This window comes from Bos taurus, chromosome 3 (assembly GCF_002263795.3).
Source record: "Bos taurus isolate L1 Dominette 01449 registration number 42190680 breed Hereford chromosome 3, ARS-UCD2.0, whole genome shotgun sequence".
NCBI classification, from domain to species: Eukaryota; Metazoa; Chordata; class Mammalia; order Artiodactyla; family Bovidae; genus Bos; species Bos taurus.
The window spans coordinates 34,977,608-34,993,738 of record NC_037330.1 but is presented as its reverse complement, the minus strand read 5'-3'; the positions used below and the strand labels follow the sequence as shown (position 1 = coordinate 34,993,738).

Genomic DNA, 16,131 nt, shown 5'->3' with positions numbered 1-16,131 from the left:
AGTCACTTCAGTCGTGTCCAACTCTGTGCGACCCCATAGATGGCAGTCCACCAGGCTCCCCCGTCCCTGGGATTCTCCAGGCAAGAACACTGGAGTGGGTTGCCATTTCCTTCTCCAATGCATGAAAGGGAAAAGTAAAAGGGAAGTCGCTCAGTCGTGTCCGACTCTTCACGACCCCATGGTCTACAGCCTACCAGGCTCCTCCGTCCATGGGATTTTCCAGGCAAGAGTACTGGAATGGGGTGCCATTGTCTTCTCCATGACCAACCTAGACAGCATATTAAAAAGCAGAGATATTACTTTGCCAACAAAGGTCCGTCTAGTCAAGGCTATGGTTTTTCCAGTGGTCATATATGGATGTGAGAGTTGGACTGTGAAGACAACTGAGTGCTAAATAATTGATGCTTTTGAACTTCGGTGTTGGAGAAGACTCTTGAGAGTCCCTTGGACTGCAAGGAGATCCAACCAGTCCATTCTAAAGGAGATCACTCCTGGGTGTTCATTGGAAGGACTGATGCTAAAGCTGAAACTCCAATACTTTGGCCACCTCATGCGAAGAGTTGACTCAGTGGAAAAGACCCTGATGCTGGGAGGGATTGGGGGCAGGAGGAGAAGGGGATGACAGAGCATGAGATGGCTGGATGGCATCACCAACTGGACGGACATGAGTTTAAGTAAGCTCTGGGAGTTGGTGATGGACAGGGAGGCCTGGTGTGCTGTGATTCATGGGGTCGCAAAGAGTCGGACATGACTGAGGGACTGAACTGTACTGAACTGAATCTCTTGCAGGTGGAGAATAAATTACTGAAAATCAGACCCAGCATATAAATGTAAAGGTACCAGAGTTGCAAAGGAAACTGAAGGCACAGCTTCAAAAGATCTCCTATGCTAAAATGAGGATGTTCACTGGGAGGGAGTTGGACCCTAATACATGAGATGGAGACATCTGGGAGTATGTGCCTGAGAACCCTGAACTCCAGGATTCTCCAAAACCTTTCAATTCAGCAAAAGTTATCCTCTTCCCACTGCTTGAGCAGAGTAGCCTCTCCTTGTCCAGAGGCCATGCAAAGGCCTTAAAGAGGCAGATGTACAAGATGATGCCTGTCTCTCTCCCACCTCCTCTTATTGCCTCCTAACCAATAATTTTTATAAGGTTAGGTCTCAGATAGCCTGATGAGGAAATAAAGCCTGTGTCCTAGGAATAAATATCATTCTGATCAAATTGTTGCAGGACCTGGATAATATAGACTAGAAGGAACCAGTTGAACATGTATAAGAGTGGATCATAAGTCTTGAATAGTGGGCTTATCAGGAGTGGAGAAGGCAATGGCACCCCACTCCAGTACTGTTGCCTGGAAAATCCCATGGATGGAGGAGCCTGGTGGGCTGCAGTCCATGGGGTCACTAAGAGTCAGACACGACTGAGCGACTTCACTTTCACTTTTCACTTTCATGCATTGAAGGAAATGGCAACCCACTCCAGTGTTCTTGCCTGGAGAATCCCAGGGACGGGGGAGCCTGGTGGGCTGTCGTCTATGGGGTTGCACAGAGTTGGACATTTCTGAAGCGACTTAGCAGCGGCGGCGGCAGGAGTGGAATATAATGCTGGACAAGGGAGACTTTATTCATGTTGAACACTCTCCCATGACATAGGACACCTGAATCCTGTCCTAATATGCTGCTTGGATGGACCTTTAAAGCTTGGACACAATTATGACTGACAGTAAATGAGGTAGAGATGCCAAAGCTTTGGTAGAGTGTGGAGGAAGGAATCAGTAGACTCAGGAAGGTGGAAATATCAGAATGAATTTTATCATGAGATTGACAAACCTTCTAGTCGAGCATGTTTCTAGGATGAGACGGAGCCCTTGTTGAGAAGTCCAGTGAGAGCTGTTATGAGGGTTGACAGCAGAGGATGCTGCCATGGAACTACATTCAGTGGTATAAAAGGAAATGGAAAATTCCAGAATAGCAGAGTCCAAATGATGGCACTTCCTCATCAGATGCAAGATGAATATAATTATCTTAAAAGACAACAAGACTGGAGTTGCAACTAGGATACCCTAGCCCACAGGGGTAATTTGATGGCTAATTACCCATGGACTTCCTAGGAGCCAGATAATGAGCTATACTCAAGCAGTAATAAATACATACTTGAGAACTGTTTGATTTGCATAATCAGACAAAATAATTTCACCTGGACCATCTGCCTCCAGCAATCTTATTTAATTTCCTCTATCCATTAGCTTTTCCACTTTCCTGGAATACCAACTCATGTCTTCTCCTCCTTCCTCACACCTCCACATGTCCTTGCTTCCCATTTCATTGAAGAAGCTGAAGCACTAGAAAGAAATCTTCCACAAACCCACCTGCATCTGTGCCCACATAGTAGAGCTTCTCCTCGAACTATGGATGAAGTGCCTACCCAAGGCCAAACCCTTCCATGAGCACTAGTTCCCATCTTCTTTCACCCTCTCAGAGACTCAAGGATAATAATAATTTATATTACTTGCACTACCCTCTCCTCTATCCTGTCATTAATGGTCCCTTCTTTACTGGATCTTTCTCCTAAGTATACAAACATGCTGTTGCTTCTTCCGTTTTTAGAAAATTCTCTGTCTCACATCTTCCTATAGTTACCACTCAATTGCTCTCACTTCTTCATAGACAAACTTCTTGAAAGAGTTGTCAGTTCTTACTGTCTCTAATTTCTATCATCTGTTTTCTCCATAGCATTTATCAACATCTGATTTGTTTGCTGCTGTATCCCCAGAACCTCAAATAAGGTCTAGAACACATTAAGTGCTCAAGAAAGTCTGTTGCTGAAAGAAACATTTCTTGAATGAGTAAGCAAATCCCAATTTAAATAAGTGATGTATGTTTTTAAGATGTGCATTACAAGTAAGTCTAGTGTCCTATACAACCATCCATTTGCTTTTAAACAATTTGGGTTGAGAAAGGACAGTATTTATTTTTCATCTTTTCTTAAAATTTTGAGGTCATCTGACTTTGTAAACCAAGGTTCTACCAAAGAAGCAAATTAATGCTATGTATTATTAAATGTTTAAAGAAAAAAATTACTATAAGATTTACATTGAAAATGGAAAACTGGAGATGCACAGTGTACTCAAACTCTAATGTGATGCTAATAATTTATATTACTTGAAAATAAATATAGCTCATCTCAAAGTGAATTATTTGAGCAAAAGTAAAATCCTAAATCAGATGAACAATTTTTTGTTTGTTTTATTTTTTTTCAGATTAACAAATTTTAAAACAAATATTCACATTATTAAAAGTAAAAACAATACTGAAACATTTTTTGAGGGTCTCTCAGAGAAGGCAATGGCACCCCACTCCAGTACTTTTGCCTAGAAAATCCCATGGACAGAGTAGCCTGGTAGGCTGCAGTCCATGGGGTCTCGAAGAGTCGGACACGACTAAGCGACTTCACTTTCACTTTTCACTTTCATGCATTGGAGAAGGAAATGGCAACCCACTCCAGTGTTCTTGCCTGGAGAATCCCAGGGACGGGGAAGCCTGGGGGGCTGCCGTCTATGGGGTCGCACAGAGTTGGACATTTCTGAAGCGACTTAGCAGCAGCAGCACATGGGAAAACTGAAATCAAAGAACTACTAATAGACAATAGAATAGATTATATTACAGTTATAATATGGTCCCTGGATTACCTCTTGAAACAAAAGCAATATGAAAATATCAAAAATAAATAAGAATAAATAAAGTCACTTATATTTAAATTCATATCTATTGCTTGAGCACACTCCAGCAATGTTTTATGTTTTCTCTCATAAAAGTCTAAAATTTTTAAAATTTAAAATATGTCTTCTAAAATTCCACAGACAGTAATATTTTACCTGTTCATAGGTCCCAACCTTGAGTGCTGTCTCAGGTGCAATTTTTAAAACATTTACACCATTTCCTCGCCAAAGAGAAAGAATTCCTCCTTCTTTTACCATCTGCTTAAACCCATCCAGCAATCTCATTTTCCCTGACTGTAAACTATGAATCTAGAAATAAACAGCAAATTTATCTATTTTAAAATTTATTTTGCTAGTAATATAGCATTGATATTATGATGAATAAAATAATGATACATGTATGTATAAATTTATGATCTTCAAAATAATTTTCATTGTCCTTTAGAGACATATAAAGTTGATAACATTGATTGGCTGTTGTCCCCAAATACATATTTTAATTTCACACATGAAAATGAATTAAACAAACAGGTATAACTTGGTTTTCAGAGAATTTTATCATACACAAGATGTATTGTTGCTGCTAAAATATTACAGGTTCATTAAAGAGTGGATTGAAATGGATGAAAAACACATCAAACTTTCAATACTCCTGGGTAGAGAGGTGTTATTGGTTGAATTACATGTCCCCTGAAATCATATGCTTGTCAAGTCACTTCAGTTGTGTCTGTTTGTGACCCTAAGGACTGTAGCCCATCAGGCTCCTCTGTCCACGGGATTCTCCAGGCAAGAATACTGGAGTAGGCTGCCAAGCCCTCCTCCAGGGCATCTTCCTGACCCAGAGATCAAACCTGCATTTCTTATGTCTCCTGAATTGGTGGGCAGGTTCGTTACCACTAGTGCCACCTGGGAAGCCTGAAACTTATATCTTTAAGTCCTAATCCTTAGTGTCTCTGAAAGTGACCTTGTTTAGAGACACAGTCTTTACTAGGATAATTAAGTTAAAGTAAGGTCATTAAGTGGGCCCTAAGTATCTAATGAAGAGTTCCAAAGAATAGCAAGGAGAGATAAGAAAGCCTTACTCAGCGATCAATGCAAAGAAATAGAGAAAAACAACAGAATGGAAAAGACCAGAGATATCTTCAAGAAAATTAGAGATACCAAGGGAATATTTCATGCAAAGATGGGCTCGATAAAGGACAGAAATGGTATGGACCTAACAGAAGCAGAAGATATTAAGAAGAGGTGGCAAGAATACACAGAAAAACTGTACAAAAAAGAGCTTCACGACCCAGATAATCACGATGGTGTGATCACTCATCTAGAGCCAGACATCCTGGAATGTGAAGTCAAGTGGGCCTTACAAAGCATCACTACGAACAAAGCTAGTGGAGGTGATGGAATTCCAGTGGAGCTATTTCAAATCCTAAAAGATGATGCTGTGAGAGTTCTGCACTCAACATGCCAGCAAATTTGGAAAACTCGGCAGTGGCCACAGGACTGGAAAAGGTCAGTTTTCATTCTAATCCCAAAGAAAGGCAATGCCAAAGAATGCTCAAACTACCACACAATTGCACTCATCTCACACGCTAGTAAAGTAATGCTCAAAATTATCCAAGCCAGGCTTAAGCAATATGTGAACCGTGAACTTCCTGATGTTCAAGCTGGTTTTAGAAAAGGCAGAGAAACCAGAGATCAAATTGCCAACATCTGTTGGATCATCAAAAAAGCAAGAGAGTTCCAGAAAAATATCTATTTCTGCTTTATTAACTATGCCAAAGCCTTTGACTGTATGGATCACAATAAACTGTGGAAAATTCTGAAAGAGATGGGAATACCAGACCACCTGACCTGCCTCTGGAGAAACCTGTATGCAGGTTAGGAAGCAACAGTTAGAACTGGACATGGAACAACAGACTGGTTCCAAATAGGAAAAGGAGTACGTCAAGGCTGTATATTGTCACCCTGCTTATTTAACTTATATGCAGAGTACATCATGAGAAATGCTGGGCAGGAAGAAGCACAAGCTGGAATCAAGATTACCGGGAGAAATATCAATAACCTCAGATATGCAGATGACACCACCCTTATGGCAGAAAGTAAAGAGGAACTAAAAAGCCTCTTGATGAAAGTGAAAGAGGACAGTGAAAAAGTTGGCTTAAAGCTCAACATTCAGAAAACGAAGATCATGGCATCTGGTCCCATCACTTCATGGGAAATAAATGGAGAACAGTGGAAACGATGTCTGACTTTATTTTTCTGAGCTCCAAAATCACTGCAGATGGTGATTGCAGCCATGAAATTAAAAGACGCTTACTCCTTGGAAGGATAGTTATGACCAACCTAGATAGCATATTCAAAAGCAGAGATATTACTTTGCCAACAAAGGTCTGTCTAGTCAAGGCTATGGTTTTTCCAGTGGTTATGTATGGATGTGAGTGTTGGATTGTGAAGAAAGCTGAGTGCCAAAGAATTGATACTTTTGAACTGTGGTGTTGGAGAAGACTCTTGAGAGTCACTTGGATGCCAAGGAGATCCAACCAGTTCATTCTAAAGGAGATCAGTCCTGGGTGTTCTTTGGAAGGACTGATGTTGAAGCTGAAACTCCAATACTTTGGCCATCTCATGTGAAGAGTTGACTCATTGGAAAAGACTCTGATGCTGGGAGGGATTGGCGGGCAGGAGGAGAAGGGGATGACAGAGGATGAGATGGCTGGATGGCATCACTGACTCGATGGACATGAGTTTGGGTAAACTCCGGGAGTTGGTGATGGACAGGGAGGCCTGGTATGCTGCAATTCATGGGGTCACAAAGAGCCAGACACGACTGAGTGACTGAACTGAACTGAAAAGCTAATATGACTGGTATCCTTACAAAAAGGGGAAATTTGGACCCAAGTATGTATCTGTTAGTCACTCAGTCATGTCCAGCTCTTTGGGACCCCATGGACTGTAGCCCACCAGGCTTCTCTGTCCATGGGATTTACCAAGCAAGAATACTGGAATGGGTTGCCATTTCCTTCTCCAGGGGATCTTCCCAACCCAGGGATCTAACCCGGGTCTCCTGCATTGCTAGCCAATTCTTTACCATCTGATCCACCAGTGAAGTTATCTACAAGCCAACAGGAGAGTCCTGGAACAGATCCCCCCCTCTCAGCCCTCAGAAGGCACCAACCCTTCCACCACTTTGATCTCAGACTTCTAGCCTTCAGAACCATGAGGCAAATCTCTGTTGTTTGAACCAGTCAGGGGGATTCCTGGGTGGTTCAGTGGTGATGATTCTGCTGGGGGCCCAGGTTTGACTCCTGGTGGGAGAACTAAGATTCAACAAGCCATAACATGCGCCAAAGGATCACAGGTCATTTTAATGTCTTCCTTTATATTTTCCCATTTTTCTATGTATTATTTTATAATAAGAAAAATGTTTTTGACAAAGTGAAAATTAAAACATTAATACCCTCCTGTCTATAAGAGAATAATAATGAGAGAGCAAAGTGAAACGGGTTTTCTCATTTCCTATGAACAGAAAAAGTCTAAAAAACCATTTAATTATATATATATATACACACACACACACACAGCCTTTAAGATATTCACATCAGTACTTAAACTTTTCAGAATTCATTCTAAGTAGGCAACTCTAAATATGAAAAACCCATAAACTATTATGAATAATAGTTTTAAAATAGCTTTAAAGGAGTTTTAAAAATCCCTACATGTCCAAGAATAGAAAAAAATGGTAAGTTATTACATCCATGAGAATATTACATGGTCATTAAAAATTGTATTTAAAGAAGATACAGGGGGGCGGTCCTAAGATGGCAGAGGAATAGGAAGGGGAACTACTTTCTCCCCCACAAATTCATCAAAAGAACATTTGAACGCTGAGTAAACTCCACAAAACAACTTTTGAATGCTGGCAGAGGACATCAGGCACCCAGAAAAGCAGCCCATTGTCCTCAAAAGGAGGTAGGGAAAAATATAAAAGACAAAAAGAGAGACAAAAGAGGTAGGGATGGAGCTCCGTCCCGGGAAGGGAGTCTTAAAAAAGAGAGACATTTCCAAACACCAGGAAAAACTCTCACTGCCGAGTCTGTGGCGAACCTTGGAACTACAGAGGGCAATATAATTGGGAGGAAAAATAAATAAATAATTAAAACCTACAGATTACGTGTCCAATGGTGACTCGCCCAGCAGAGAAGCAGCGCAGATGCCTGTACCCGCCACTAGCAAGCGGGGGCTGGGCAGGGAGGTAGGCTGCATTGCTTAGAGTAAGGACTGGGCCTGAATGCCCCAAGGGCAATCTGAGGGAACTAACTTGGGCTAGCAAACCAGACTGTGGGATAGCTACCACGCGAACGCCCTAACCTAAGACACAGCCAGGCCCACTCACAAAACAAAGGACTGACTAGAGCTATGCAAAAAGCCCTATCCTAAGACACTGTCAGGCCCCCTCACAGAACAAAGGACTGAACAGAACTAGCCGGCTGCAGACCATCCCCCTCCAGTGACAGGCAGCCAGAGCCGGAAGTGGGCAATCGCAGCCCCAGAGAGGCATTATCTACCAAACTGCAAGCAGGCTTCTTTGCTAACCAAGACTTCTTGGGATTCTGGACGGTCAACATCCGCCAGAAGGTGCGCTGGTTGTACACCCAGAAAACTGAGAGGCAGGGACAGGGGTGGCAATAAGTCACAGTGACTGCGCTCGCCAAACACCTGGTCACCTGAGCTGCTAGAATCTGGGAAGGGCACAAAACACAGGCCCAACCGAGTCTGCGCCTCTGAGGACTACCCGAGTGCCTGAACCAGAGTGGCTTAGACCTGGGAAGTGCATACAACCCAGGGCCGGCCTCGGACGGTTCCTGGCAGAGCAAACTAGAGCCTAAGCAGTATAGACAGGGAAAGCACACACACCATGAGTGGGGGCAAACCCAGTGTGGTGGAGACACTGTGAGCACACGCCAGTGTTATTTGTTTGCACCATCCCTCCCTCCCCACAGCACAAACAAGTGAGCCTAAAAAAGTGTCCACGACCGCCCCTTGTGTCCGGGCAGAAATTAGACACTGAACATATCAGCAAACAGAAGCTAAAACAGGGAACCTCCTTGGAAGTGACAGGTGCAATAGATTAAAACCCTGTACTTAGTACCGACTACATAGGAAAGGGCCTATAGATCTTGAGAAATATAAGCCAGATCAAGGAACTATCTGAAAATGAACTGACCCCACACTGCCCACAACAACACCAGATAAAGTCCTAGATATATTTTTACTATCATTCTTTAATTAAAAAAAAATTTTTTTATTTTTAAGTCCTCTATTATTCCTTTAATTTTCATTTTTATTACCTACTATTACTTTGCAAAAACAGAGACCCTATTTTTTAAAGCAAACTTCACATATATATGTTTTATAATTTTTGTGACTTTTTTTTTCATTAATATTGTATTTTTGAACATCTAACTTCTACTCTAGATTTTTAATCATTGCTTTTTGGTATTTGTTATCAATTTTATACCTTTAAGAACCCAATCTTCAGTACCCATTTTTACTTGGGAGTGAGATTACTGGCTTGACTGCTCTCTCCCCCTTTGGACTCTCCTTCTTCTCCACCAGGTCGCCTCTATCTCCTCCCTCCTTCTTCTCTTCTATACCCAACTCTATGAATCTCTTTGTGTGTTCCGGATGGTGGAGGACACTTAGGGAACTGATTACTGGCTGGATCTGTCTCTCTCCTTTTGATTCCACCCTTTATCCTCCTGGCCACCTCTGTCTTCTTCCCTCATCTTCTCTTCTCTGTGTAACTCCATGAACATCTCTGAGCAGTCCAGACTTGGAGCACACATAAGGAAGTGATTACTGACTAGCTTTCTCTCTCCTCTTTTGATTCCACCTCATCTCATCCTGGTCACCTCTATCTCCCTCCTCCCTCTTCTTTTCTCCATGTAACTCTGTGAACCTCTCTGGGTGTCCCTCACTGTGGAGAAACTTTTCATCTTTAACCTAGATGTTTTATCAATGGTGCTGTATAGATGGAGAAGTCTTGAGGCTACTGTAAAAATAAGACTGAAAACCAGAAGCAGGAGTCTTAAGTCCAAATCCTGAGAACACCAGAGAACTCCTGACTCCAGGGAACATTAATCAACAGGAGCTCATCAAACGCCTCCATACCTACAGTGAAACCAAGCACCACCCAAGGGCCAACAAGTTATAGAGCAAGACATACCACACAAATTCTCCAACAACACAGGAACACAGCCCTGAGCTTCAATATACAGGCTGCCCAAAGTCACTCCAAACCCACTGACATCTCATAACTCATTACTGGACACTTCATTGCACTCCAGAGAGAAGAAATCCAGCTCCACCCACAAGAACACTGACGCAAGCTTCCCTAACCAGGAAACCTTGACAAGCCATCCATAAAACACCACCCACAGCAAGGAAACTCCACAATAAAGAGAAATCCACAAACTGCCAGAATACAGAAAGGTCACCCCAAACACAGCAATATAAACAAGATGAAGAGCAGAGGAATATCCAGCAGGTAAAGGAACAGGATAAATGCCCACAGAACCAAACAAAAGAGGAAGAGAAGGGAATCTACCTGATAAAGAATTCCAAATAATGATTGTGAAAATGATCCAAAATCTTGAAATCAAAATGGAATCACAGATAAATACCTGAAGACAAGGATTGAGAAGATGTAAGAAAGGTTTAACAAGGACCTAGAAGAAATAAAAAAGAGTCAATATATAATGAATAATGCAATAAATGAGATCAAAAACACTCTGGAGGGAACAAATAGTAGAATAACGGAGGCAGAAGATAGGACTAGTGATGTAGAAGATAGAATGGTAAAAATAAATGAATCAGAGAGGAAAAAAGAAAAATGAATTAAAAGAAATGAGGACAACCTCAGAGACCTCTGAGACAATGTTAACGACCCAACATTGGAATCATAGGAGGCCCAGAAGAAGAAGACAAAAAGAAAGACCATGAGAAAATACTTGAGGAGATGATAGTTGAAAACTTCCCTAAAAGAGGGAAGGAAATAATCACCCAAGTCCAAGAAACCCAAAGAGTCCCAAATAAGATAAACTCAAGGCGAAACACCCCAAGACACATATTAATCAAATTAACAAAGATCAAACACAAAGAACAAAAATTAAAAGCAGCAAGGGAAAAACAACAATAACACATAAGGGGATTCCCATGAGGATAACAGCTGATCTTTCAATAGAAACTCTTCAGACCAGGAGGGAATGGCAGGACATACTTAAAGTGATGAAAGAAAATAACCTACAGCCCAGATTACTGTACCCAGCAAGGATCTCATTTAAATATGAAGGAGAAATCAAAAGCTTTACAGACAAGCAAAAGCTTAGAGAATTCAGCACCACCAAACCAGCTCTCCAACAAATGCTAAAGGATCTTCTCTAGACAGGAAACATGAAAAGGGTGTATAAACTCGAACTCAAAACAATAAAATAAATGGGAACAGGATCATACTCATTAATAATTACCTTAAACATAAATGCGTTGAATGCCCCAACCAAAAAACAAAGACTGGCTGAATGGATACAAAAACAAGACCCCTATATATGTTGTCTACAAGAGACCCACCTCAAAACAAGGGACACATACAGACTGAAAGTGAAGGGCTGGAAAAACATATTTCATGAAAATGGAGACCAAAAGAAAGCAGGATTAGCAATACTCATATCAGATAAAATAGACCTTAAATAAAGGCTGTGAAAAGAGACAAAGAAGGACACTACGTAATGATCAAAGGATCAATCCAAGAAGAAGATATAACAATTATAAATATATATGCACCCAACATAGGAGCACCACAATATGTAAGGCAAATGCTAACAAGCATGAAAGGGGAAATTATAATAACACAATAATAGTGGGAGACTTTAATACCCCACTCACACCTATGGATAGAACAACTAAACAGAAAATTAACAAGGAAACACAAACTTTAAATGATACAATAGACCAGTTAGACCTAATTGATATCTATAGGACATTTCACCCCAAAACAATGAATTTCACCTTTTGCTCAAGCACACACGGAACCTTCTCCAGGATAGATCACATCCTGGGCCATAAATCTAGCCTTGGTAAATGCAAAAAAACTGAAATCATTCCAAGCATCTTTTCTGACCACAATGCAGTAAGATTAGATCTCAATTACAGGAAAAAAACTACTTAAAATTCCAACACATGGAGGCTGAACAATACACTGCTGAATAACCAACAAATCACAGAAAAAAAATCAAAAAAGAAATCAAAATATGCATAGAAACGAATGAAAATGAAAACACAATAACCCAAAACCTGTGGGACACTGTAAAATCAGTGCTAAGGGGAAGGTTCATAGTAATACAGGCATACCTCAAGAAATAAGAAAAAAGTCAAATAAATAACCTAACTCTACACCTAAAGCAACTAGAAAAGGAAGAAATGAAGAACCCCAGGGTTAGTAGAAGGAAAGAAATCATAAAAATTAGGGCAGAAATAAATGCAAAAGAAACAAAAGAGACCATAGCAAATATCAACAAAGCCAAAAGCTGGTTCTTTCAGAGGATAAATAAAATTGACAAACCATTAGCCAGACTCATCAGGAAACAAAGGGAGAAAAATTAAATCAATAAAATTAGAAAAGAAAATGGAGAGATCACAACAGACACACAGTAATACAAAGGATCATAAGAGACTACTATCAGCAATTATATGCCAATAAAATGGACAGCGTGGAAGAAATGGACAAATTCTTAGAAAAGTACAACTTTCCAAAACTGAACCATGAAGAAATAGAAAATCTTAACAGACCCATCACAAGCATGGAAATCGAAACTGTAATCAGAAATCTTCCAGCAAACAAAAGCCCAGGACCAGACGGCTTCACAGCTGAATTCTACCAAAAATTTAGAGAAGAGCTAACACCTATCTTACTCAAACTCTTCCAGAAAATTGCAGAGGAAGGTAAACTTCCAAACTCATTCTATGAGGCCACCATCACCCTAATACCAAAACCTGATAAAGATGCCACAAAAAAAGAAAATTACAGGCCAATATCACTGATGAACATAGATGGAAAAATCCTTAACAAAATTCTAGCAATCAGAATCCAACGACACATTAAAAAGATCATACATCATGACTAAGTGGGCTTTATCCCAAGGATGCAAGGATTCTTCAATATCCGCAAATCAATCAATGTAATACACCATATTAACAAATTGAAAAATAAAAGCCATATGATTATCTCAATAGATGTAGAGAAAGCCTTTGACAAAATTCAACATCCATTTATGATAAAAAAAAAAAAAATCTCCAGAAAGCAAGAATAGAAGGAACATACCTCAACATAATAAAAGCTATATATGACAAACCCACAGCAAACATTATCCTCAGTGGTGAAAAATTGAAAGCATTTCCCCTAAAGTCAGGAACAAGACAAGGGTACCCACTCTCACCACTACTATTCAACATAGTTTTGGAAGTTTTGGCCACAGCAATCAGAGAAGAAAAAGAAATAAAAGGAATCCAAATTGGAAAAGAAGAAGTAAAACTCTCACTGTTTGCAGATGACATGATCCTCTACATGGAAAACCCTAAGGACTCCACCAGAAAATTACTAGAGCTAATCAATGAATATAGTAAAGTTGCAGGATATAAAATTAACACACAGAAATCCCTTGCATTCCTATACACTAACAATGAGGAATCAGAAAGAGAAATTAAGGAAATAATTCCATTCACCATTGCAACGGAAAGAATAAAATACTTAGGAATATATCTACCTAAAGAAACAAAAGACCTATATATAGAAAACTATAAAACACTGGTGAAAGAAATCAAAGAGGACACTAATAGATGGAGAAATATACCATGTTCATGGATTGGAAGAATCAATATAGTGAAAATGAGTATACTACCCAAAGCAATCTATAGATTCAATGCAATCCCTATCAAGCTACCAACGGTATTTTTCACAGAGCTAGAACAAATAATTTCACAATTTGCATGGAAATACAAAAAACCTTGAATAGCCAAAGCAATCTTGAGAAAGAAGAATGGAACTGGAGGAATCAACCTGCCTGACTTCAGGCTCTACTACAAAGCCACAGTCATCAAGACAGCATGGTACTGGCACAAAGACAGAAATATAGATCAATGGAATAAAATAGAAAGCCCAGAGATAAATCCACGCACATATGGACACCTTATCTTTGACAAAGGAGGCAAGAATATACAATGGAGAAAAGACAATCTCTTTCACAAGTGGTGCTGGGAAATCTGGTCAACCACTTGTAAAAGAATGAAACTAGAACAGTCTAACACCATACACAAAAATAAACTCAAAATGGATTAAAGATCTAAATGTAAGACCAGAAACTATAAAACTCCTAGAGGAAAACATAGGCAAAACACTTTCTGACATACATCACAGCAGGATTCTCTATGACCCACCTCCCAGAATATTGGAAATAAAAGCAAAAATAAACACATGGGACCTAATTAAAATTAAAAGCTTCTGCACAACAAAGGAAACTATAAGCAAGGTGAAAAGACAGCCTTCAGAATGGGAGAAAATAATAGCAAATGAAGCAACTGACAAACAACTAATCTCAAAAATATACAAGCAACTCCTACAGCTCAATTCCAGAAAAATAAATGACCCAATCAAAAAATGGGCCAAAGAACTAAACAGACATTTCTCCAAAGAAGACATACAGATGGCTAACAAACACATGAAAAGATGCTCAACATCACTCATTATCAGAGAAATGCAAATCAAAACCACAATGAGGTACCATTTCATGTCAGTCAGAATGGCTCCTATCTAAAAGTCTACAAACAATAAATGCTGGAGAAGGTGTGGAGAAAAGACAACCCTCTTACACTGTTGGTGGGAATGCAAACTAGTACAGCCACTATGGAGAACAGTGTGGAGATTCCTTAAAAAACTGGAAATAGAACTGCCATACAACCCAGCAATCCCACTGCTGGGCATACACTGAGGAAACCAGAATTGAAAGAGACACGTGTACCCCAATGTTCATTGCAACACTGTTTATAATAGCCAGGACACGGAAGCAACCTAGATATCCATCAGCAGATGAATGGCTAAGAAAGCTGTGGTACATATACGCAATGGAATATTACTCAGCCGTTAAAAAGAACACATTTTTTAAATCAGTTCTAATGAGGTGGATGAAACTGGAGCCTATTATACAGAGTGAAGCCAGAAAGAAAAACACCAATACAGTATACTAACACATATATGGAATTTAGAAAGATGGTAATGATAACCCTGTATGCGAGACAGCAAAAGAGACACAGATATATAGAACAGTCTTTTGGACTCTGTGGGAGAAGGAGAGGGTGGGATGATTTGGGAGAATGGCATTGAAACATGTATAATATCATATAAGAAACGAATCGCCAGTCCAGGTTCGATGCAGGATACAGGATGCTTGGGGCTGGTGCACTGGGATGACCCAGAGGGATGGTATAGAGAGGGAGGAGGGAGGGGGGTTCGGGATGGGGAACACATGTATACCTGTGGCGGATTCATGTTGATGTACGGCAAAACCAATACAATATTGTAAAGTAATTAACCTCCAATTAAAATAAATTTATATTAAAAAAAAATTTTTTTAATAGAAAATTATTTAATTAGTATACATGTGTTCCCCATCCTGAACCCTCCTCCCTCCTCCCTCCCCACACCATCCCTCTGGGTCATCCCAGTGCACCAGCCCCAAGCATCCAATGATCATTTTGGATGGTGAGAAAGATAATTTTCTACTTTCTACTTTTTTACTTTCCAAATATCCCTTAGTAAGCATATACTCACTTTATTTTAAAAATACAATTTTTAAAAGACCAAACAAGTGACTATAGAAAGTTGAATGTGGTTTTGCTAAAATAGTAACAGTGCTATTTCTTCATCTTATTTCTCCACAAAAATGAGGCTCTCATATTTTAAGCACTGACTACAATGACAGGTATAATGCAAAGCACTTTATAAATTTTTTTTTAATTCTTACAATAACTCTGGCATCATAATCCTCATTTTATAGACCCAATCAAAAGAGATCAAATGACTTTCCCAGCTATAAAGTAGCAAAGCCAGAATTAAAACCTTGGGCTCTCTGACTTTACAAGAGACCTGCTTTTAAACTACAGTAAACTACTTCTCACCACACAACCCACGTCATTCTTTTGTTCACAGTGTTCTTTTCAGTTGTGTGAAGCTCATAGAGAAATACCTCTATCAATAAAGGAGATAAGTTCTAGTGAACCCATCTCCTTGTCAAATACATGTATGAATGAAAGCCATGAGACCCAAGCCAGAGTGGCACAAAAAGGGCAGCATCTTGCCTCCTCT

General features: G+C 40.0%; 1 protein-coding gene across 2 annotated transcripts in view; it reads right to left on the bottom strand.

Moving 5' to 3' along the window:
* Window positions 1-16,131, bottom strand: part of LOC615258 (solute carrier family 25 (mitochondrial carrier; phosphate carrier), member 24-like) — a 92,211-nt gene that overhangs the window by 20,814 nt on the left and 55,266 nt on the right. For both annotated transcript variants that reach the window (XM_059885054.1, XM_024990049.2), the window contains exon 6: window positions 3,876-4,028. In XM_059885054.1, coding sequence (XP_059741037.1) covers window positions 3,876-4,028 — 153 coding nt within the window. The remainder of the gene's footprint in view (window positions 1-3,875; window positions 4,029-16,131) is intronic.